We start from the raw sequence: 22,982 nt of genomic DNA, 5'->3' as shown, positions 1-22,982 counted from the left end.
CCCTGTATGATCCCCAACTCCTGCCAAAAACAGCAGTGGCCTCCAGCCCCCAGCAGAGGGGCTGTAGGTCTGGCCCAGGAACGCCTCCAGACTGCGGGAAGACATCTCAACAAATGGCTCTCCAGACCTCTAACTGTACTTCTGTTTTCTCCTCTCAATGCAGACCTGCCCCTAAGTGCCCACACCAAGTGCCCAGACCTACCCACACCGCGTACATCAAGTGAGAAGTCGACACCTTTTCTCAACAGTGAAGACAGAAGTTTGCACTATCTTGCAACTCCAGTTGGAGTTGTTTTTGTACCAACTTTTAAAACAAAATTTTTTTAATGTTTAAAACACCATTACTTTAAGGACTTTGAGCTACTGCCGTCAGGGCTGTGTTGTGCTATGGTGCTCTGTACACTTGCTCAGGTACTTGTAAATTATTAATTTATGCAGAATGCCTATTACAGTGCGGTGTGCTGGAGTAGGCATTTTTGCCATCACTGAGTTTTCCATGGAGGGAATGCTTGTTGTCCTTTTAATGTTTTAGTGAACTTGAAATATCCTGCTTGCAGGGCTTCTGAACAGGATGTTAACTTTCTGATCAAGGCATTATTGGAAAGCAGTTTCCAACTACCCAGGGCTGCAGTTCTGGCACCAGACACCAGGCAGAGCACCCAGTGACTTTCTGGAATTTCATCAGGCCAGACCCGAGGAGCTGTAGGTCCAAGGCTGTCCTTGGCTCTCAGGGAGGCCCCCCCCGCACCGGGGCTGCACCTTGAAGTGTGGGGCCAGGAAGCTTTGGAGAGTACCTGAATTGCAGAACAGGAATTTTAAGGTGTGGCCACACCAGGGTAGGGAACAGAGCACTGGGCAAGCAGAAACTTGACCTTGAGCTGACCAGCCATGAGCACAGTTGGGGAGCAGGCAGCATTGCCCTGCAGTTGGAGATCTGTAGTACCACTCGAGGTTTTGCTTTATAGAAGCACCAAGAACATCTTTCTCTGGCTGCCCTTTGCAGAGTGCTGGCATCAGCGCATTTAGACTGGGAAAGGTGGTGTTTCTACAAGAAAGCTATAGCCCAGGCAACACAAACCTCCATCTCCCCCTGTGGTTGGCACTAAGCAAATTACCACATTGTCTTTGCAATGGTAATACCATGATCCTGCATTCAGAGACAGATGAGGCATTCTATGGAACCATAACTAATTTCAGATGTGAACCAGAAACCAGATCTAGTCAATCAAGTCTGTAAATAAAAATCTCCTTTTACTGCAAGGTTCAACTTATTAAAAATTAGGCAGAATCCCCATACTTGCAAAAATTACAACCAAATGGTATGCCATATTCTCTGGTATAGCCTATGTCTGCCATCCTTAATAGTATATTCTGGGAAAAGAACCATGAGTTACTACTAAGTTCACTTTGGGGCATCCTGTTTTCCCAGCTTGGCTGCAGAAATCTTTAAAAGATGTTTTTAGTGTAGAGTCACAATCTATTTCTTAAACACTTATGACCTACCTGTGGAGCATCATAGAATAGGATGAGGAGCTCAGTTCCTAGTCCTAAACATTCATGAAATTCCGGCTTGGAACAGCCCCTTCCATCTTCTGCTCTTCAGATGTCTAACGGGGTGGGGGGAGGGGGGCATTTTCATAGGAATATCTTTAAGATGCCTATACGGGTACCTAATGGTATAAAAAACACAAAAATAGATAAGGTAAAAGGTCATCATGCCTCCCACTGTCCTCTCGTGGGGTCATATGTGCCTAATTTTCCCGTTAGGAGACAAGTGACCACAGTTCTGTAATTCACTCTGGGTGTTTTGTGCTCTGAGGGTCATTTCAATGGTTTTCCTATGCCTTGAAGCAGAAAGAAAAATATGTACCAAGAATCTTGGTTTGCCTTCCAGAAAACAAAACTGCATTTAACTTTCCCCCGTTTTCGCCGCTGTATCTAGGCAACACAGTGTTCATGACTATGGAGAAACTAAAATTCATGTCACACACACACACAAAAGGGAACCGAGCTCTAGTACATTCCAACTCCTGTAGTATGCATCTGTTTACTATATAATTTTTTCGTAAAAACGTAGAGCCATGCTAGAAAATATTACTGCTGATGAGACACATACAGAGTTGCTGTAGCTGAGATTACATTTGCTAATTGTGTTAAGGCCAAAACTTATACTATTGAAAAGGTTTACAGAATTTCATGGTGCATTACGTGGGCATCATCTTTATAGATGCCCAAATCCTGAGATCTAGCATTTCAGCCTCTCCTCCTATGAAAAAGGAAATGAATTGATTTTCCTTTTTCTTCTTTCTTAGCTCTAATTCCTGTCCTCCTATTTCAGGGAACCAGGAAAAGTTTGTATGAAAGGAGGTTAAAACTGTGATCTTATACCATGTCATCAGTGACCACTTAGGGGCCGTGGCTGATGACACTCTTATCTCTCCAGTACTAATTTGCTTTTATAGAGCCATGCGATTTACTTCTGAATAAGAATATATTTAAACTAATACTCCCTTATAATACAAAGATAAATGTTACTATTAAAGGAATAGTATTTCCAAGATGCAATATTTATCAAATGAAGCATATTTAGCAATAATTTCCATTTTGATATAACTTAGGAACCAATAACCAGGGAACTGGGAGCGGGGAGGGTATTCCACTCCTTTTTTATATCTTTACAAATCATGGAAACAATTGATAATTGTATGTCGATGGCAATCTAATATTTGTTCTAATTGTATAAGCATGAATAATAGAGTCGGTTTGAGTTTTATTAGGCTGAGAAAGCCGGTGTGAGCAGACACGGAGGAGGCCCAGAGGCTACTTTTCTTCCTATATCTTATTATAGTTGTAGGTTATATGACCCCACTTTATGAGTTCCAGGCAATTCCATTTAAAAGTTTATCTCCTGAAATTTTTTTAACAGTCTGTTTTCCTAACACATGGACTCAGATGTGTAGCAACCAGGAAAACCATGCATAACATTTCCCACTGTCTAACTACGCACACTGGGGTCACACTTCCCAGTGTGAATTTTTCTGGCTTACACATGTGGGATGACATCACAGAAACCACAAAAGCAACAAATTAAACTATATGAGAATAAATACTTTTGACTAGTCTCAGAAGGGACATTTTATGCCTTCTTAACTTTATGAGGAATTCTCAGGCTGAAACTATAAGCCATTGTTCTCTGGCAAATCAATACAACACATCAATGCATCTCCTGAAAGAAAAACTGTTCAAACTCTGATGAGTTTGTTCCTGGGAGCCTGTGATCTCCTGTGGTGCTAAAGGGAGCCTGGTGCTGGGCCGCCTGGAATGACCGCGCCCTCCCGCCACCCTCTGTTGATGTTTACTGAGCACTCTGAGCCAACAAGACCCCCAACAACCAAGGGGGCCCGATGTGATGCCTGGGTAGCCAGGCTGGGTCCTTCCCGTGCACCCTGACCTCTTGTAGGCTTTCCTCTGTAGGGCTCCCCCGGGTGTTCTGGGAGCACAAGGCCCTGGAGACGCCTCCTTACTGCTCTCTAAATGGCCTCTGCCAGACACAGTGACCCAGATTAAAGTCACACCAACCCTCCCAGAAGCCTCCCAATATCAGTGCTGACCCAGAAGTGTGACTTTCAGGCTGTGAGTTTCATGTGCTATGAATGCCTGGTGGGGGACACTGCACCACCCTTCCCCCTCTAAGGCCACAGGTATTCCTGGGACTCATCAGCAGGCTCACCCACACCTATAGACCCAAGAAGCCAGAGGCTCCCACAGCTATTTACCTCTCTCTGTCCCCAGACATAGCCCCTTTCCCAAGCCAAACCCAATGCTGATGCCTCTCCAGTCTCCAACAGTCAGATCTCTACTTCAGGTCAGCCAAAGTGGCAACTACTGCTGGGTGGCTGCCCCTGCAAGATCCACCCACAGGGCCCACAGAGCCCAACCTCGCTGGGGAAGGGGGAAGGGGGACGGGGCAGCCCCTCCCACATCAACCCACAGTCACCTCCCGCGTGATGCCAATCAGAAGGGGAGCCGGTCACAGAAAAACAGCTTATCTGTGACTGCAAAATTCCCCTGGCTCATTCTAAAAGTTCCTATGGATATCTGTTGCAAACCTATTTGGAAACTGATGTGAAACAAGTAAGGCTCTAAGAAAGATTGGTGAGCCCCGAGCTGAGAGCCATTGCTGTGCAGTGAGGATGTTTCCAGACGCCACGTATCTGCACTGGACGTGCCATTCCCCTGCATAGGGTCCAGCCATTATAAGCTTGTGTCAAATGAGAAAAAATTAGGAAAAGAAACACTGTATGAAATTGTTAAAGGGGCAGTAATGGATGGTGATAGCCAGAACATTTAACATGCAATTAAAATCTGAATTCAACTCCTCCAGGTTGAAGGCCCTGTAACCCACCCTGATTTTCTATATCACCTTCAAAAAACATGTTCTATATTCCCTGTGATTCTCCTATAAAGTAACTTTTTAGTCAATTTAGCACATTTTAAGTCCAGGCAAAAGAATGTCACATGATTGTTTTGGTTTTACAGAAAGGTTGAATGATATTGGATGTTCGTGGCCTAAGACAAGCAGGAACCTCTGTAGGGCAATGGCAGGAAAACTAAACTAAACAAAAAACTGAGACACAGAGGCAGGACAAGTAGGTGGGAAAGCTGATAGTTCTCTTGTCCCTTCTTTTAGGTCAAATCCGTAGGTTTTGGGAAGGCCTATTGTTTGAATGTGTGCGGCAACTGTCAGTATAACTCTAGAACTTGGCTACAGGCTATTTCGCACAGTACAAATTAAAGTTACAGCTACATAAACCAGCACAGTAATTTTATAGTGCTTCATCCATTTATAATGCTTTGGTTTACTAATTTTTTCACATACCTTTTTATGTTACAATCTGTTTCTTTTGTACACATTTCTCATACTGGGGTTCTACAGGTAAATGCAACCTGCTATTTCAGTAGAAAGTTATTGTCAAGAATATGATACCCAATAAATGGTATACAGATAAATATAAAGATTTGTCTTATTTGTTACTAAGAGTGGTTTTTTTGTTTTTTTTTTTTTTTTTTTTTGTAGAGACAGAGTCTCACTTTATTGCCCTTGGTAGAGTGCCGTGGTGTCACACGGCTCACAGCAACCTCCAGCTCTTGGGCTTATGTGATTCTCTTGCCTCAGCCTCCTGAGTCGCTGGGACTATAGGCGCCCGCCACAACTCCCGGCTATTTTTTTTTGTTGCAGTTTGGCCGGGGCTGGGTTTGAACCCACCACCCTCGGCATATGGGGCCGGCGCCCTACTCACTAAGCCGAGTGTTACCAAAATAGAAGAGTGTGTTCACATGGAAAAATGTATCTGTATTCTCATTTATAGATACATAAATTCCAGAATAGTACATACATAAGAAAATAAAAAGGATGGCTGGGGGAGGGTCAAGGGAACGTTACCAATCCTCATGAAATAGTTAGATCTGGGACAAGGAGGGCAGATACTGACACACAAATGGGCAAAAGGGAGGCCTTGTGCTTTTCTTGAACAATGTGAATGTGTGTAACCTATCAAAATAGGTTTCTTTAAATTATTTACATAAGAAATTCAAGAGGAAAGTAAGGAGTGGTACAGACATACCAGACTCAAATGAAAATCTAAATGTAATGTCACAAAAATAAATAGCATCCAACTTCATCAAGAAAGAGCTACAGAAAATGCAAAGAAAAAATACATAATGGCAACAAGAATAAAAGGGTCTTTATTCTTACCACTCTCACTCATGGCAAAGGAAGTAGGCAAAAAATAAGTACAAAGAAGATTTCAAACGTAATCAATGTACGTCAGATAGGATACTCCAAACATACGGATCAGACCTTCTTTCCAAGTGCCTCTGAGAAAAGAAAAAAAAAAAAAAGATAAATGCTCAAAAAATTATTCCACGCCCTAGAAATAATTACTTAATCAGAGATGAATTGCATACTATCTAGAAAATAGCAAATGAAAACATTTGTAATAGCACATGCTATGGAAGTATTTTTCATACTTCTTAAATTTTAAGAACTTACCTGTGATGCTTATGCTCTTTTCCCTGAGATTCTAATTCAAAGGGTCTGAGGCTGCATCAAGAAATCTGTATTTAGCAAATTCTCCCTCTGACCTTTTCATCAGAGAAGTTTAGAAAACTACCTCTGGTGATACAGCTAAAGCAGTGCTGAGGGGAAAATTCATAGCCCTAAATACATATGTCAACATGAAAAATGAAAATACATAAATGTAATATCTGCCATTAAAAAGTTATAAAAGGAACAACAGAGTAAACCTAAGAGAGAATAGAAGAAAAGAGTCTGCAGAAATAAACAATTAGGAAAAAAAAGGAGTGACGGAACCATGATTGCTCTTTGGGAAAATTAGAACAGCATTCACCTTCTCATCTCATTAAGCAGAAAGGAGAGCATATATGCGCCGCACATGAGTGTGTGGGGTCCAGCACAGCCAAATGGGATCATCTCAGGGCTGCAGTATGGCTGACCCTGAGGAGGGTGGACACGGCTGCCAAGTCTGATGTCAACACAGTGTGAAAAGCCAGGAGTCTTTATTCTGACCACAGAGGGGCCTAGTGCAAACAGTCTGCGACAGACCAAAAAACTGAAACGGAGGTGAATGTCAACATTGATCACCCCAAAAAAAGGAGTTTTGCAAAAATGTGAATATGCTGCTTCTTAGATTTTAAAACTCAGCTCTAGCAAATCTAAAGGAATGTGCATTGTGCAAAATGTAAGACACTAACAAAATATTCAGGACAGGCCCAGAGATGGCCCACACATCAAATTCCTAAGGTGAACACTCTATGAAGTACGTGAAAGAAAGCTGAGGATTGCCAGCATCAACAAAACCAACTGTGTGCTTTTTTCCTCTGTGTCCCTCCACAAATACATCAGAGCTCTAACAGTCTTTCCTCCACAGAGACAATTCTCCTCCCGGGCAGACCTTTGAAGCTGGTTTTCTCATGGGGCTGAGTTAACCAGCTTGCCCCTATAGATGCGGAACGCATGGGGCCTGCCAACCAGCTTCTGTGCTGGTTTTGAAGTGTGTTTCGGAACTAAAGCTCCCCCACATTTATGTCTTAAGGCTCCTAACCAGCAGACTTAGTTGTGGTTAATTCCTACTCATCTAGGAACGGCACGATCAGCATCAAAAACCCTACTGCTCTGAAGACTAAATTTAATATACTGCTCTTTGGCAAAGTCGTCCAGCTGCCAGCGGGCTGGGCCTTTCATCCATCCTCAGGGCATGAGGATACACAAACATGTTCGCAGACAGGTCTGTTCTGAGAAGACTCACCCTTAACCAGACACCTCTTACAGAACAGAATCAGTCTTGAAATACGTATTTTGAGCTTTGATGTGAGGCCAGCAGCTGAGGAGAGAACTCCTGGGCTTTCACTCCCGGACGGTCACTCTGGGAGGGAGCAGGAGGCGGACAGCGCAGCCGGGAGGCCTGGGGCCGGGAAGGGAGCTCTAATTGAGAACATGTGGGGGGCAAGAATTCCAGCAAGGCCCACAGCGGCTGGGAGGACAGCTTGAGGGGCAGGAGCCAGAGTGGGGGGCCCGTGTATATTTGCGTAGCTTCAGTGCATAAATATTTTGCTTCATGTCTAACTCCAAGAGGCACAAGTGCAAGAAAACATCCTGGTCCCACAGCCAGACGCCTAATGATGACACCAATACGCACGTGCTTAAGTAAAAGGATGCATTTTAAAGGAACAGTTGTGTGTTACAAAAAAGTCACCATGAACCTTCAACTAAATAAATAAATGTGTAGCCCTCGGAGGTGCAGGGTTTCATCTCTCCAGTCCGACGGGGAGGTTTTGCTTTGTTTCACGTGGGTTCTGTAGATTTGTGGCGCTCTGGTCTGCAGACAGGAGGCTTCTTCGGCTTCTGCTTATTTTCCTTTCTTCTAACAAGGAGATTACGTTCTAAAGAAACAAAACAAACAGGTGAATGTAATCCAAGCTTCTGCTGGGTTTTCAGATTCTAACAGTACGACAAAATTAGCCTCGGTAGACAGTAAGAACATCCAACCTGTCTGTCAAAAACTCTGGCCATTTCTAGGACACCTTTGCCGAACTGAAAGAGGAAACAACAAAAATTATATTTTTATACATGTGCTTTCTTCCCCTCTAAGGAAAATCTTTAGATCAGTGGTTCTCAACCTGCGGGTTGTGACCCCTTTGGGGGTCTCCTGCATATCAGATATTTACATTACAATTCATAACAGTAGCAAAATTATAGTTATGCAGTAGCAACGAAAATAATTTCATGGTTGGGGGTCATCACTACATGAGGAATTGTATTAAAGAGTCACTGCATTAGGAAGGTTGAGAATCACTGCTTTGGATAAAGACTAAGTTACTTACCTCGTTTTTTACGCTTGCATCTGCCCCTTTGTCGAGGAGTAACTGGACTAACTCTTCATAATTATTTAGCACGGCCACCTAAAAAACAAACATCAGGGCAGTATGCGTGAGGCAGCAGGGAGGGCCCAGCACACACAGAGGCTATGGCCGGTCCCCAGAAGCATCCTCAGAGAGGCCAAGCTGCCAAGCCCGCGGTGGCTCTGTACCCCAGGCCCACACAGTGCTCGCTCTGCAGGGGGAGCAATGCAAGGAAAATGGAAATGGAATCTCCCTCCTTCTATCCCAAAATGACAGGACAGATACTAGGCCAAACTGGCACAGAAAGCAGCGTGTTCTTTGTTTCACCATATCTGTTTTGATCCCAGAATGGCCCTGGGGGCAAGGGTTGGTAATCCTTAAAGAAATGGTTGGAGAAAAAAAAAAATTATATATACACACACACACATATAAATATATATAATGTGACATTCTCAGGCCTTTATTAATGGGTGACAGGGAATACGCAATCAAAACCCAAGGCTCGTATGGGGCCAAGCTCACAAGGGTTCTCTAACTACAGAATGAGCTCCGACCTTCATTCCACACACACCGCGGGCTGATTTCCCAAGAAGGGCATACCATGAGCGGGGTCTTTCCGTCTCTATCCTTCACGTTCACGTCGGCCCCAGCCTCAATCAGGAGGGAGGCCACACCCTGGTTTCCCGACACGGCGGAGAGTCTCATGAGCGGTGTCCACCCAGAACCGGTGTCTACAACATCTACCTGTCGTGCCAGAGAAAGAGCTGAGTGCAGCCTGGTCTCTGATCCTTAGAATGATTCACCCTTAGAAAAGGAACGTTCACTTGCCCAAACTCCCCTTAGCTAGCAGACTGTCTGGAATTGGGAGGAGGTAACTGCACTCTGCTAATTTAACCTGTGCTTCTGTGCAGTGGGGGGATGTGTTAGGCTCACATTCAAGGGGACCGAGGGACCCTAGGGATGCCCCGTTGACAGCTTCATCTACATTCTTTGAAATGGAAAAAAGATGGGCTGGAACAAGACAGTAATAATATATATGTGTCCACTTATATGTAGGAAAGCTTATCAAGCTTAGGCAGGAGACTGACAGGTAGAGAAGGTAACCAGGCCTGCTACACAAACTCCAAAGTGAAAAGTTAGCTAACCTGATGCCTCCTCCAAAAACATAGTGTGCCCGGCAATCAGATGGCTATTTCTAATCATCTGTCGTACATTGGAATCTCTTGATTTGGTTTGTTAAAAGAAATATTTTGGAATAAGAAAGTTGTACATTATTCCTTTTTCAATGCTGATGAAGACCTCACCCATCCATGGAGAATGATACTGAAACAAACACGTGTATGAGCATGTGAGTTCACACACACACACACAGGCAAATTCTGTTGCAGAAGAATTACTCAAAGATAATTTGTAGGCTTTAGTAAAACATCAGAATGGAATAACCAACAAGGAGCTGCCAGGGGATCCTTGGGACATTTCAAGTTATTTATAGGTATGAGATTATCCACGGCAACATTGTTAGGTTTTGCAGCTCTTCCTCATGAAAATAGATAACCTATAGTCAGCGGCCTCAGTTACATTTAAGTAATAATAAACACTTCTTATCACAGGACCCTTCATACAGCTGTCAATACACTTTGACACACATGTTCTCTCTTAGTGCTCAGGTCTAACTAAGGGTAGATATATTTATCCCTGGTTTATGAATGATCAAACCAAACCTCAGGGAAGTCAAGGGCCTTCCCTTGGTCACAGGGCTCATTAAACATACAAAAGTGTCCTCGGTACAGGCGAAACTTACTAAATTCAGAATACAAATGCCTACATACAGTAACTAAGAAAATGCCATGAAGGCTACGTTGAACAGTTTGATGAGAATATTTCAGATTGTATATGAAACCCGCACATTGTACCCCTTGATTGCACTAATGTACACAGCTATGATTTAACAATGTGCCTGTGGCTCAGTGAGTAGGGCGCTGGCCCCATATGCCGAGGGTAGCGGGTTGGGACCCAGCCCCGGCCAAACCGCAACAGAAAAATAGCCGGGCGTTGTGGCGGGTGCCTGTAGTCCCAGCTGCTCGGGAGGCTGAAGCAAGAGAATCGCGTAAGCCCAAGAGTTAGAGGTTGCTGTGAGCCGTGTGACGCCACCGCACTCTACCCGAGGGCGGTACAGTGAGACTCTGTCTCTACAAAAAAAAAAAAAAAAAAAAAAAATAGAGGCAAGAAAATCTCTTGAAGCTGGAGTTGGAGGTTGCTGTGAGCTATAATGCCACGGCACTCTACCCAGGGAGACAGCTTGAGACTCTGTCTCAAAAATAAATAAATAAATAAAAAGAAAGAAAAGTGTCCTCATTCGTGTAGACCCATCAGGCTTAGAATAAAGACATTACATTGGGGAAGAGGGTGGCAACACCCAGTGTGCCCGTAAACCCTTCCCCTGTCTTCAAAAGCATTAATTGTACCACCTACCAAGAATACAGAGAGACTGACATCTGTCTGCCCCAGATGTCACACAGAAATCATTAGTGACACGTTCATGCTTATTCTTCTGTCCTCTGCAAGATAGCTCCAGTGCTCCAGACAACGATGGAGTTCATCCCATCGGAAGCCCAGAGAGCCTGCATTTCAAAACTCCGGTATTTAAATGGTGACAGCAGAGACTTGCCCTATTCTGGATACTTTACTGAAGGATCGACCTTCATTTTCAATTACAGACTTTCACTAGGTGCAACACCTGAGCAGGGCCTGTGCTGAGCCAAACAAGGGGACTATGACTGTCACTAGCACAGGTCCCACGGAGCCCCACAGGCTAAGACTTCTGACCTCTGTGCTTAACTCTAAAACAAAGCAAAGGAGTAATAAGTTCTTACTGACAGATTTTTCCCCACAAGGGGGCGCTTTTCTCAAATCCCCAAAATCAATTAACAAGAACCAATGTGATCTCACAAGCTCAGCCGCACACTTTTCCCTCACTCCCTCTTCAGAGGCGACCCAGAACAAATCTACCAATATCCTGGAGACATGACTTTCCTCAATGGGAGTTGATTTTCCAGGTCATCGACTTTATTTCTCAGCACTGCACCATCTAGCAAGCACTGTGAGCACATCTCTCTTCATTCCACACCCTAAAATTTTTAGCTAATCTCCTCAAAGTCTTGAACTAAAACGTTTTCAAAGTTATCGGCAGTTTCCATAATTGATCTCATTCTAATTACCCATCTTCAAATATCTATGGAAGTTCAAACAACTCTACTTCTATTTGCTAAATCAAATTTGCACTTCCTGATAATACGAAATGCAAAGCAGACAAACATTCCAGCTTCCACACAAAGACACCAAGGGCTGAAATGCTCTGCTCTTGATACGTTCTGGATGCTCTTTGGAAATTTTTGCAATGACTAATCTCTTTTTACAATGACTAATCTTTTTTTACAATGACTAATCTTTAAAGCAAACCAAAGACTAAAAAGTACCGACTTTAACAGCAACAGGAAGCACTCATACAGCTCTTAACACCTTTGCGTCTACACAGCGCTTGAAATATCAGGTATGTGGCAGGCGCTCCATGAATCTTTCGTGACAGACTAATGAAGGAAGAGATGAGTGAAAAAATGAACACAAGAGTAACGAGCCAAGTAGAGGCATCAGAGCCAGCACAGGATTCAGCCCCATTTCTTTTTCCTACATGAGATGGACCCCCATGATGATCTAAAGCCTCCCTATCCTATCAATTCTATAACGAGCTCTGTTTCCAAGGCCTCAGAGGCCTTCTAGCTGGTAAGTCAGAGCAGCATTTCTAAGTTTGAGGAGCCAAAGGCCCTGCTTCTCCTGGACCCCATGCAGCCCCCGTACCGCACAGCCATCCTGTATCATCCACTCGATCACGTGGCAGTGGCCTCCGTCCGCAGCCCAGTGCATAGCTGTGCAGCCACCCAGGTCTCGAGCCTCCCAGGAGGCTCCATGTCTTCGCAGGTACCTCACAGCATCCAGGTGGCCCGCGTAACATGCAAGCATTAGACTGCAGCGTAGGGGAGAAGAGGCATTTGGTTATAAGTGTGGCCACCAAACACAGGCCACGTGTCTCCCTACCTGGCTCAATCCAAGAAATCCCAACTTGAGAGGAAAGGCCATGGGGCTACTGGTTCATATAAAATGTACATGTGTCCATCAGCTGGTAAACAAACGGTGGTGTGTCCATACAGCGGGATTTTTTTATTCAGCCCGTAAAAGGGAAATGAGGTGCTGCAATGTGGAGGAAGCGGATGGCGTTGTGCGAGGACTGTCTGACTCCACCTACACACAACCACACGGAAGAGCAGGGCTGTGAGACAGAGCTAGCAGCTCCGCCGCTGTCCGCTGAAGGGAAGGAGCAGTGGGCGTGACCGCTAACGAGGACGAGGCTTCTTCCTGGGGTGATGAAAATGTGCTGGAGTTGGATATAGTGGTAGCTGTGTGATTTTGTGAATGTCATTTAAAAATGCTAAAGTGGGCTCAGCGCCTGTGGCTCAAGTAGCTAAGACGCCAGCCACATATACCTGAGCTGGAGGGTTGGAATCCAGCCTAGGCCCGCCAAACAACAATGGCAGCTGCAACCAAAAAAAAAAAAAAAAAAACTAGCTGGGTGTTGTGGTGGGCGCCTATAGTCCCAGCTACTTGGGAGGCAGAGGCAGGAAAATCACTTGAGCCCAGGAGTTGGAGGTTGCTGTGAGCTGTGATGCCACGGCACTCTACCCAGGGTGACAGCTTGAGGCTGTCTCAAAAAAAAAAACGTAAAGTGCACATTTTGTGAATGTCATTTTAAAATGCTACAGTGTACTTTTTTTTTATTTTTATTGTTGGGGATTCATTGAGGGTACAATAAGCCAGGTTACACTGATTGCAATTGTTAGGTAAAGTCCCTCTTGCAATCATGTCTTGCCCCTATAAAGTGTGACACACACCAAGGCCCCACCCCCCCCTTTTTACAGTGTGCAAATTGTGTTATTTCAGTTAAAAATGAAGAGTGATTATAAATGACTATAAAATACCAGACTTAAAAATGTCTATGAGTCGGGCAGCGCCTGTGGCTCAGTCGGCAAGGCGCCAGCCCCATATACCAAGGGTGGCGGGTTCAAACCCGGCCCCGGTCAAATTGCAACCAAAAAATAGCCGGGCGTTGTGGCGGGCGCCTGTAGTCCCAGCTACTCAGGAGGCTGAGGCAAGAGAATCACTTAAGCCTAGGAGTTGGAGGTTGCTGTGAGCTGTGTGAGGCCACGGCACTCTACCCAGGGCCATAAAAAAAAAAAAAAAAAAAGTCTATGAGTCCATGATATTTAGAAAAGAAAAAAGGGGGAAAAATCTGATTTGACATTATTAGAAATAACTACTAATACTAAACCAATTACTTACTCTAAAAATTGGTATTTAAGGGAAAAAAGTAGCCATTTACATTGCCTTTATAAGACGAAATGCCATCCACCCAGGATGGATGAGGGGACACTGTTTTATAGAAGACTGCAAACTAATAAATACAGAAGGAAACTCGGATTTAGAAAACCTCTGATTTTTGATTTGCAGCTCCCAATTAAACAATTGATTTAGGCAAGGATCGTCAGTAGATATTACAATTATTATATAAAAGTTAATGGGGACTGACATTCACACAGTGTTGAATTATTACCCCATAGATTTTCTAATTGCAATGGGGAGACTGTATTTTTACAAAGGGGAGGATCAGCTGTCACCACCCTAACAAACAACCAAACCCAGAAACTAACTGTGGAGCAACCGGCAGCACAGGCTTCCTGACGGATGTAACCTGAAATCACCCCGCCAGCCCTGAAATGTTCTTGCTAAAAAACGCTAACCTGAGTGCAGTCAAGCCTTTAAACCCATTTTTACTTTATTGGGGAAAAAAGGATAGATGAACACGTGCAATGCCTGCCCCACAAGTGACAGGCAATTAGGCAAATCCAGAATGCAGGCCCTCTATGAGATAATCAGGGGAGGTGGGGGAGGACAAGTGGGGGTGGGGCAGGAGGAGGCAAGGGAGCGGGAGGGAGAGAAACAGGACAGTGCAGAGTGAGACAGACTGAAAACAACAGCAGACAGGAGTCTTCTGTGGAGCACGGTCTCATCTGCCAGCCCCAGATAAAGCTGCAGAGGCCTGTCCAGGGCACGGGGAGATGCGCAGGTTTTATGCCAATGATACAGGGAATCAGTGTGAGGCGTCTAAGGTGTGACGATCGGGTGGTGGCCATGCAGGTGAGTGTCCTTGTTTGTGGGAGACGTGTACTGAAACGGTGACGAGTGGAGGGTACAATGCCTACTACTTATTTTGAAATAGTTCAGGGGGGAAAATGGGCAAATAATAACATAGAGAGAGAAACAGCCAAATGCCAACGACGGCCAAGTCTGGGTGGTGCGTGCTCGGGGCTGTGGGGCTATTCTCTGACCTTCTCTCACCTTCTCTGAATGCTTGACACTTTTCAAAATAAAGAGAAAATAAAACAGAAAATCTTCCCAGGAGGGAAACTGCGCAAAGCAGTTCTCTGAGCAATAACTGGAACATCTATCACCAAGGCCAAGCCCAGCTGAGGTAGAGCCAGATGTCCACAGCCCTGAGTCCGCTCAGGCCCGGAGACCCCCCCAGGAGAGGAAGGTTTCATCTGCCCCGGTCTGGGGAGCTCTCACTCCTTCCCAACACTCAGGGGTCTTTAGAATAATCTTTTCTAAAGAAAAAGGATAGATGAACACGTGCAATAATAGTAATTTGTAATATTACATTCAAATTTATAATAATTTGTAATATTACATTCAAATAGACCTCCAGTTATCTGGATGCTGTTTTTAAGCAATGCTTCTTTTTCTTATTTCAAATTAGTATGAAGGTACAAACGATTAGGTTACAGTGTCTGCATGTCTAAGGCAAAGTTCAATTGTAGCTGAAGCCTTCATAGTGGGGGTGTGCCGTATACCCTTACATTGTGCCCACTAGGTGAGCCCTTATAAACTCCCCCTTCTCCCCTCTCCCCTTTTCTTCCTCCCCTCTCCCCTCCACTTGAATTTAATTTTCTTTTTCCCTCATGTGGGCATATAGTCGCGTATCCTTTGGTTTCATATGAGTATTGCATACATTGGATACTTGCTTCTCCATTCTTGTGATACTTTACCAAGAAGAATATTCTTCAAAGCCATACAGGTAAATACAGACAATATAAAGTCTCTACCTTTTTATGGCTGAATAGTATTCCATGATAGACATATACCACAGTTTATTAACCCATTCATGAGTTGATGGGCAACTGGATTGATTCCATGTCTTGGCAACTGTGAACTGAGCTGCAATGAACATTCTACTACATATGTCCTTTAAGTCATGCTTCTTTCAAAGTAAGGCGTGCTGCTTAGGAAAACATCCCACATTGGAGTCACCCATGACCTCCCCTCAGGAGGACAAACTCCTAAGATGCAGGATCTCTGGCTTGCCCAGCAATAAATTAATGGGACCAGGAGCTTTTCTTTTCCAGGGAAAAGCAGAGCCCCTGAACTTAACTTCCCACCAGCAGAAAGTCACCAAGGTCTTCCAGGTGCTGACCAGCTGGAGTCTGCCTCTGTCCCTCTAAACAACTGAAAGGGGAACTCGAACTGCCTGGCACCCAAGCAGTCTGTCACCCTCGGCTTCACCAGACTATTCTCTGGATTGCCCACAGAGGACAGCAGCAGCAGGGGCACAGCACTGTCCTGCAGGGCAGCTGGCTGTGCCCAGGACACACCCACCTGGAATGGAAGACCCACCCCCTGCGGCCTGGTTGGAGGTGGTGCCCACTCAGAGGCACAGTCCTGACCCTTCCCACAAACTCCCCAGTCCCTTCTCTTGTTTTCTGTCTCTTTGATTCTTCTCTCTTTTTTGACATATTATTTTTCATTCTCTCAGTATTATTTCGCGGACTTCCTCCTTAAACCCTGAAGACAATGCTTACATGCTACAAATTCCATCATATGAATCTATCGTAACTTAAATCAGTCCACCATTGTTGGCCATTTAAGTGGTTTTCAGTTTTTCACAATTTTAAATAAGGCCACAGTAAATAAGTAAGTAAATAAGGCCTTACTGTGTAAAATCTCATTTGCATTTCTCATTTCGTCTCCTGAAATGGAATCACTGTGCCAATGGACATGGCTGACTTTGGATGCATATTTCCAGTTTGCTTTCTAGAAACTTATACCCCTTTACACATCTAGCAACCTGCATTTGAAAGTCTGGGTATTTTAGGCTGGGCCCAGCGGCTCACTCCTGTAATTCCAGCACTCTGGGAGGCTGATGTGGCTGGATTGCTTGAACTCAGGAATTCAAGAGCAGCCTAAGCAAGAGTGAGACCCCAACTCTAAAAATAGTCATGCCTTGTGGCAGGTGCCTATAGTCTCTGCTACTCAGGAGGCTGAGGCAAGAGAATCACTTGAGCCAAAGAGTTTGGGGTTTCTGTGAGCTGTGAAGCACAGCACTCTACCAAGGGCGACAAAGTGAGACTCTGTCTCAAAAAAAGAAAAAAAGAAATTATTGGTATTTTACCACACCTTTACCAATGGTATTATTTTCAATTACCAATTTGATAGGTGGAAATTCTTTTATTACTAGCAAGATACAGATTGCTCATATTGATTCTCCTATAAATTGTGTAAACTTATATAAACTACTTTTTTACTGTGTGTGGAGGGCCTTTTTGGAATGTGTATATGGATGTGTCTCCTCTGTACATTAACACATCAGTCATTTGTCAGTAATACATTTGCAAATATTTCCTGAAATTATCCCTAACTTTATAGTTAAGTTTTTTTTTTAATGTATAATGTACGCTTAATCTTTTCCTTAGTGATGTTTTTCAATGTTTTTATGCCCATCACATTCCAGGATCAGATAAGTATCTTATTAATTTGTCTGAAATTAATTTTGGTACAAGCTTTAAAATCAGGACTTGCTGAACTTATTGTCTTTGAATCGCCCATCTTTCCAACGCCTTTCTTATCGGTGTGCGTTGCTTCCTCATCACATCCCGAGCTTTGTGTACATGAGGCTCTATCTGAAGGTCTCTATTCCATTCTACTCATCTTTTCCTGTTTGTGCCAGTATCACACTTACTTTAATTACTAGAACTTTATGAGGCATTTTAATAACTGTCAAGTACTTCCATATTTTGATACAGTTTTAGTAGTTATTATCATCCATTTGTTCTTCCAGATAAATTAAGATTGTTTTGACAGGTTCCCAAGAATGATTCCATTTGAGGCTGCAATGAATTTTCATATTCATTTGAGAAAAATGGAAGATTGTATAATAGTCAATCTCGCCGTTCTGGCATACGGTATATGTCTTTTTTTTTTTTTTTTTTTTTTTTTTTGTAGAGACAGAGTCTCACATACCACCCTCAGGTAGAGTGCCGTGGCATCACACAGCTCACAGCAACCTCTAACTCTTGAGCTTATGCTATTCTCTTGCCTCAGCCTCCCGAGCAGCTGGGACTACAGGCGCCTGCCACAACGCCCGGCTATTTTTTTGTTGCAATTTGGCCGGGGCTGGGTTTGAACCCGCCACCCTCGGCATATGGGGCCGGCACTCTACTCACTGAGCCACAGGCGCCGCCCTATATGTCTTTATTTTTAAAATCTTTTCTATATCTCTCGGTAAAGTTTTAGAGATTTAATTTTTCATTCAAATGTTCTACTTTTCTTAGTCTTTTTATTCTACTTTCCCCAGAAATCACAGGTTTTCAAGAAATTTTTCTTTGCCTTGCAGCTATCCTCTTTATTGAACCTCCTTATTAAGTCCAAGTATTTGAAAGTTAATTCTCTTGGGTTCTGTAGGGAAGAAGTTATACCTATTTCATACCTTACTGAATTTATCAGCCTTCCAAAATACTGTCTAATCACAAAAATAACAAAATACAGCTTGTATTTACTATATGCACCTATCAGGCAGCAGTTTATACATTTTCCACATAATGCATCAAATGCTCATGACAACCCTATGAGCACTTCCATCTATTTTTATCTTCTAAGATCAGCGGTTCTCAACCTGTGGGTCACCATCCACAGGAACTGTACTAAAGGGTTGAGGCATTGGGAAGGTTGAGAACCACTGTATGGTGAAACTGAGGTGTGGGACCTACTGACCTCTTGGAACAGTCAAAAGAAACTAAAAATATATATATACTTGGGTTAAATCAGAAACCCTCTGGGCACAAGCCTCATGGTGCAATTACGAAAATGAGCGTGCTGGAGGCCAAATCCCTCCTCCTACCTGTCCTTGCCACTCCCATTCTGCAGATTCACATCAGCGCCATTAGAAAGCAGGATTTCCACAAGCCTGAAGGAAACGAACACAACTGTAGCTGGACAGGTCACTTTGATGCCTCGGTACCCACAACGATCCAGTGCAGATGAATCACACTGCATTCAAAACATCTCTGCAGCACTTCCCTCTCCATCTTCACAAACTAGCTGCTTTTATTATTACTCAGAAAACTATTTCTCCACCCCCAAAACATGGGCTTTTACCTTTTACATGAATTATGCATTAAAATCAAACTAAAACACATGAAACAAATTGGGACTCTCAAAATAGTTCCCTCTCCTTCTAATGGACATTTTTAATATATTCTCAAATGGCAGCATTTTTTGAAAACACATTTCTATTTTTCCAAATGCCATTTTAGTAATTGAAATATAAATGATTGAAAATAAGGTATTAGTACAATGCTGTCTCTGTGTGGAGTCGGTGAAAATCATATCTTAGCAACCTACCAGGGGAGTTTTCCAGAATCTCCCTCCCTCCTCCACCTTTGTTTTCTTTTAAAGAAGTTCAAATTCAATAACCAGTTTTCCCAGGACACATACAACGCATGTCATGAGACTGAACGGCTACCTGTCTTCCTTAACACACAATTATATATTTTCCATTCCCTCCTGCATATTGTGTGACTTTGTGATAGACACAGCTGCGTTTGTAAGCTGTACTAGGGTACGACTGTGGACAGAGAAAGGCAGCTGGGTTCCTCTACGGCCCTTTCCCTCCCGGCCCTCTCCTGACCACTCGCTCCGAGAGATGAGAAAAGAAGAGCCGTACCTGGTGTATCCTTTCTGGGCAGCAACCATCAGAGCAGTAAAGCCAAACTTATTGGGAACATCAATGTTAATGTGGCTTGGGGAAAACACAGAGAAGAGAGATTAACGCACTCAGCATAGCTCCCTGTGGACTCAGCTGGTGGCTCTTACAGGGCACAGGTGGCTAAAGTGGCTTATTTTACCAAAAACTCCAATTTCTTGTGGGCCATGAAATTTGTGTTGTCTCAGACTGCCCTGCCTAATATTTTAAAAGATTCAAATTTATAAGAAGAGAAAAGTGCTATAATTTCACTTAAAATAAGCACTCCCTTCAACTCAAAACCATTATGCCATCCAATAACGCGTGTCAGCCGAGCATAGCTTCCTTAGATCAGCTTAGGAGAGCACCTTCACCTCTACCCTGCACGGGCCAACTCCCCGCACCCGACCCCGACACTAGCCTATATTGGTGGAGACCCAGGCTTTGCCCTGCAGTCCCACCTCACCTACTGGGCGTAAGTGATGCCGATTAAGGAGGAAAGCAGAGGTCTTAAGTCAGCTTAGAAGCTTTGGCTTTTTGTGGGCACCGTCTCTGCTCCAACTTACAGAGCCCCAGTTCACAAATCGGGTGCTGACAACTACTGATTGGAAAGAAACCTAGACATCGCTGTCCACTTTTCATTGAAACATCCCCATGTAGTCACCATATTTCCTGTAACGTTTCATTTTAAATTAGAAAGCAGCTCATTTAGCGATTCTCTAAATTCATTAGGAATGGGATGTGAGCACCTGGGGGTGGAAGGTGCAGAAATTATTTGTGGCAAGAAAAATATGACACCCAGGCTTGTGGTTTCCCTTTACAATTTTCCTTAAATAATTACAAAATCGAATTGCTTACATGAGGCCTGTGAGCATCTTTCTTAACTCACACCAGTCCCTGAGATCGATTTTGGAGGCAGCTTCAAAGGCGTGGGAATTTTTAGGAAAACAAAAGAAAGGTGCAGCACGTATTGCCCTGTGCTTTACAGGCATTAAAAAAAAAAACTAGCCGAGTTCTCTCACCCTCCTTGAAGGATCCGAACAAGCAAATCTTCATCATTCACACTGACAGCTCGATGAAAGTGCTCGCTACTCATGGGCTCCCCTGAAGAGACGAGACGGAAAGCAGTCACCCAAAGGATAATGGAAGGAGCCGCACTCCGGCATCTCCCTCCGGCGGCCTCCCCTGGATGGATGTTCATCCCCAGGAAGGCACCGGGCTGCTCTGATTAAGTATATCCCACGATTCCTACTCAACCACTTCTTTTACTGAAAAAAACCTTGTTTTCACATATTGAGGAAACATTTAGACTGACCTGCTGAAGGGCTTGGTACATTTTCAAGTTATAAAGTATTGCTCTATGAATATGATTTTGAGGGGCTGGGCGCTGTGGCTCACACCTATCATCTCAGCACTTGCACGTGGACTGCCTGAGCTCACAGGTTCGAGACCAGCCTAAGCCAGAGCAAGACCGCATCTCTAAAAATAGCCGGGCGTTGTGGTGGGCACCTGTAGTCCCAGCTACTCAGGAGGCTGAGGCAGGAGAATCGCTTGAGCCCAAGAGTTTGAGGTTGCTGTGAGCTGTGATGCCACAACACTCTACTGAGGGTGACATAGTGAGACTCTGTCTCAAAAAAAAAAAAGGAAAAAGAATATGATTTTGATGTTTGAAAATAATCCTTTCAGGTTTCGTAAGACTTAACAGATGCTTCTTCCAAGCAAGGAGAACCTCAGCAGTTGTCACAATGTGCTGGTTGTGTTTGCCAAAGGGTTGTCAAACTACCAACAGCAAATGAGGACCAAGGGCTCTTAACACTTGAAACCGAAGCTTTCAGCTCTTCCCAGGAATATGACGCACATGTTGGCCTTGACCCCAGAGAGACGAGCAAGGAGGAGGATTTGAGAAAAACGAAATGAAAAATGAGGAATAGCAGGTGTGCTTCATGCGGGGAAGTGCTAACTCCGCAGGGCAGCTCACCACAAGCTTAGCACTACAGCCACCTGCCCACCCACACACCTGCAGGCACTGGAGTGTGTCATCCCTGGTCTACATTGTCTCAGAGGTCTCATGCATTCAACCCCGAAGTGTTTACTGAGTCACCTACGTGCCAAGTCTTGGGCTAGGTGCTGGTGGCCCCGGAGAGTGATAAAAATCTGGTCCTCAGTTACACTGTGGTGTCCACTATTCTAAACGCTAAAACCTACTATTCTAAACCTACTATTCTAAACGCTAAAAGAAAACACCCAGCCCCTGCCTCATCCTCTCCCACAGCCCCTGGACAGCCTCCTAGGGCCCCCCACGCCTCCCCCTTACAGCCTGGCCTGCGGAGGTCAGCCAGCCTTGCTGGCCCTGCCCCTCATGGTGGGACACGTCTCGCTGGGTTCCTCAGAGTGTCCTGGCTAAGCAAAGTGAAATGGGCAATACGCAAATCAGGAGAATAGTAGGACAGAAGAAGGCATCTCCAGAGAACGGCCTTTACCCCTTCCTTTCTCTGATAAAAAAAAAAAAATTAGGCCAAATCTAATTCTCCTGAAATAACAGTTTTGGGGCTAGAACTTGCCAATCTATTAAAGATTTTTTTTTAGCCACATGATGTTTCCTTTTTATCATGTCACATGTATTTTTAGACCAAAAGCTTCAAATAAAAGTATCATGATAAGCCATCAAAGGCCACGCCGCAGCTGGCCCTGGCCTTCCAAGGGGAGGTCATGCCCGGTCCAGTGGCTTCACTCTGGGGCTGAGGAAGGAGGCGGGGTTTGGACCGCAGGGGTCACTTGCCATTGTCTGGTAGCATTTTGGTTACCACAACTTAGAGCAGTGGTTTTCAACCTTCCTAATGCCACGACCCTTTAATACAGTTCCTCATGTTGTGGTGACCCCCAACCATAAAATTATTTTCATTGCTACTTCAATAATTTTATGGTTGGGGGTCACCACAACATGAGGAACTGTATTAAAGGGTCGCAGCATCAGGAAGGTTGAGAACCACTGGCTTAGGGGATGTTGCTACTGACCTCTAGCAGATAAGAACTATTCAGTCCCAAAATGTCAATAGCACCACAGTTGAGAGCCCTGAGCTAGACTAACATGACCTTGAAATTATGGTGCAACCCCTCCACACTTTAGGTGGGTTGACCAAACCCGCTGGTGTTTCCCGTCCCTCTGGCCACCCACAAAGATGGAAGGGGTGAGTCTGTACAAGTCTCTGCAGCCCCACATCTGTGACTCTCAAGCTTCACCTGCCACTGAAAACATAAAAGCAAGTCCTTTGCATAGAAATAGAATCAACATAACAACATATGGAGCTCTTCCTGTTTCTACACAGGGTTACAATGTGTGGTACCCTAACTCAGATCCTATTAAGCCCTACACAGGACTTTACATAATACTTTTTAAATTCTCCTCCAAACCACAGGACGCAGAATCAGAAAGGCTGAG

General features: G+C 44.2%; 2 protein-coding genes across 2 annotated transcripts in view; one reads left to right on the top strand and one right to left on the bottom strand.

The window, feature by feature from the left end:
* Positions 1-1,627, top strand: part of ADAM12 (ADAM metallopeptidase domain 12) — a 342,217-nt gene extending 340,590 nt beyond the window's left edge. Inside the window, exon 23 of the mRNA XM_053584218.1 lies at positions 164-1,627. Within this exon, the coding sequence (XP_053440193.1) occupies positions 164-224 (61 nt within the window). The 3' untranslated portion in view covers positions 225-1,627. The remainder of the gene's footprint in view (positions 1-163) is intronic.
* A 4,627-nt stretch (positions 1,628-6,254) lies between these two features.
* Positions 6,255-22,982, bottom strand: part of FANK1 (fibronectin type III and ankyrin repeat domains 1) — an 86,396-nt gene continuing 69,668 nt past the window's right edge. The window contains 9 exon segments of the mRNA XM_053584573.1: positions 6,255-7,932; positions 7,935-7,962; positions 8,069-8,113; positions 8,404-8,481; positions 9,022-9,165; positions 12,277-12,442; positions 18,701-18,766; positions 19,526-19,600; positions 20,566-20,647. Coding sequence (XP_053440548.1) covers positions 7,865-7,932; positions 7,935-7,962; positions 8,069-8,113; positions 8,404-8,481; positions 9,022-9,165; positions 12,277-12,442; positions 18,701-18,766; positions 19,526-19,600; positions 20,566-20,647 — 752 coding nt within the window. The 3' untranslated portion in view covers positions 6,255-7,864.

This window comes from Nycticebus coucang, chromosome 3, assembly GCF_027406575.1.
Source record: "Nycticebus coucang isolate mNycCou1 chromosome 3, mNycCou1.pri, whole genome shotgun sequence".
Lineage (NCBI taxonomy): Eukaryota > Metazoa > Chordata > Mammalia > Primates > Lorisidae > Nycticebus > Nycticebus coucang.
The sequence above is the reverse complement of the archived record's forward strand: the minus strand, read 5'-3'. Positions and strand labels throughout refer to the sequence as shown.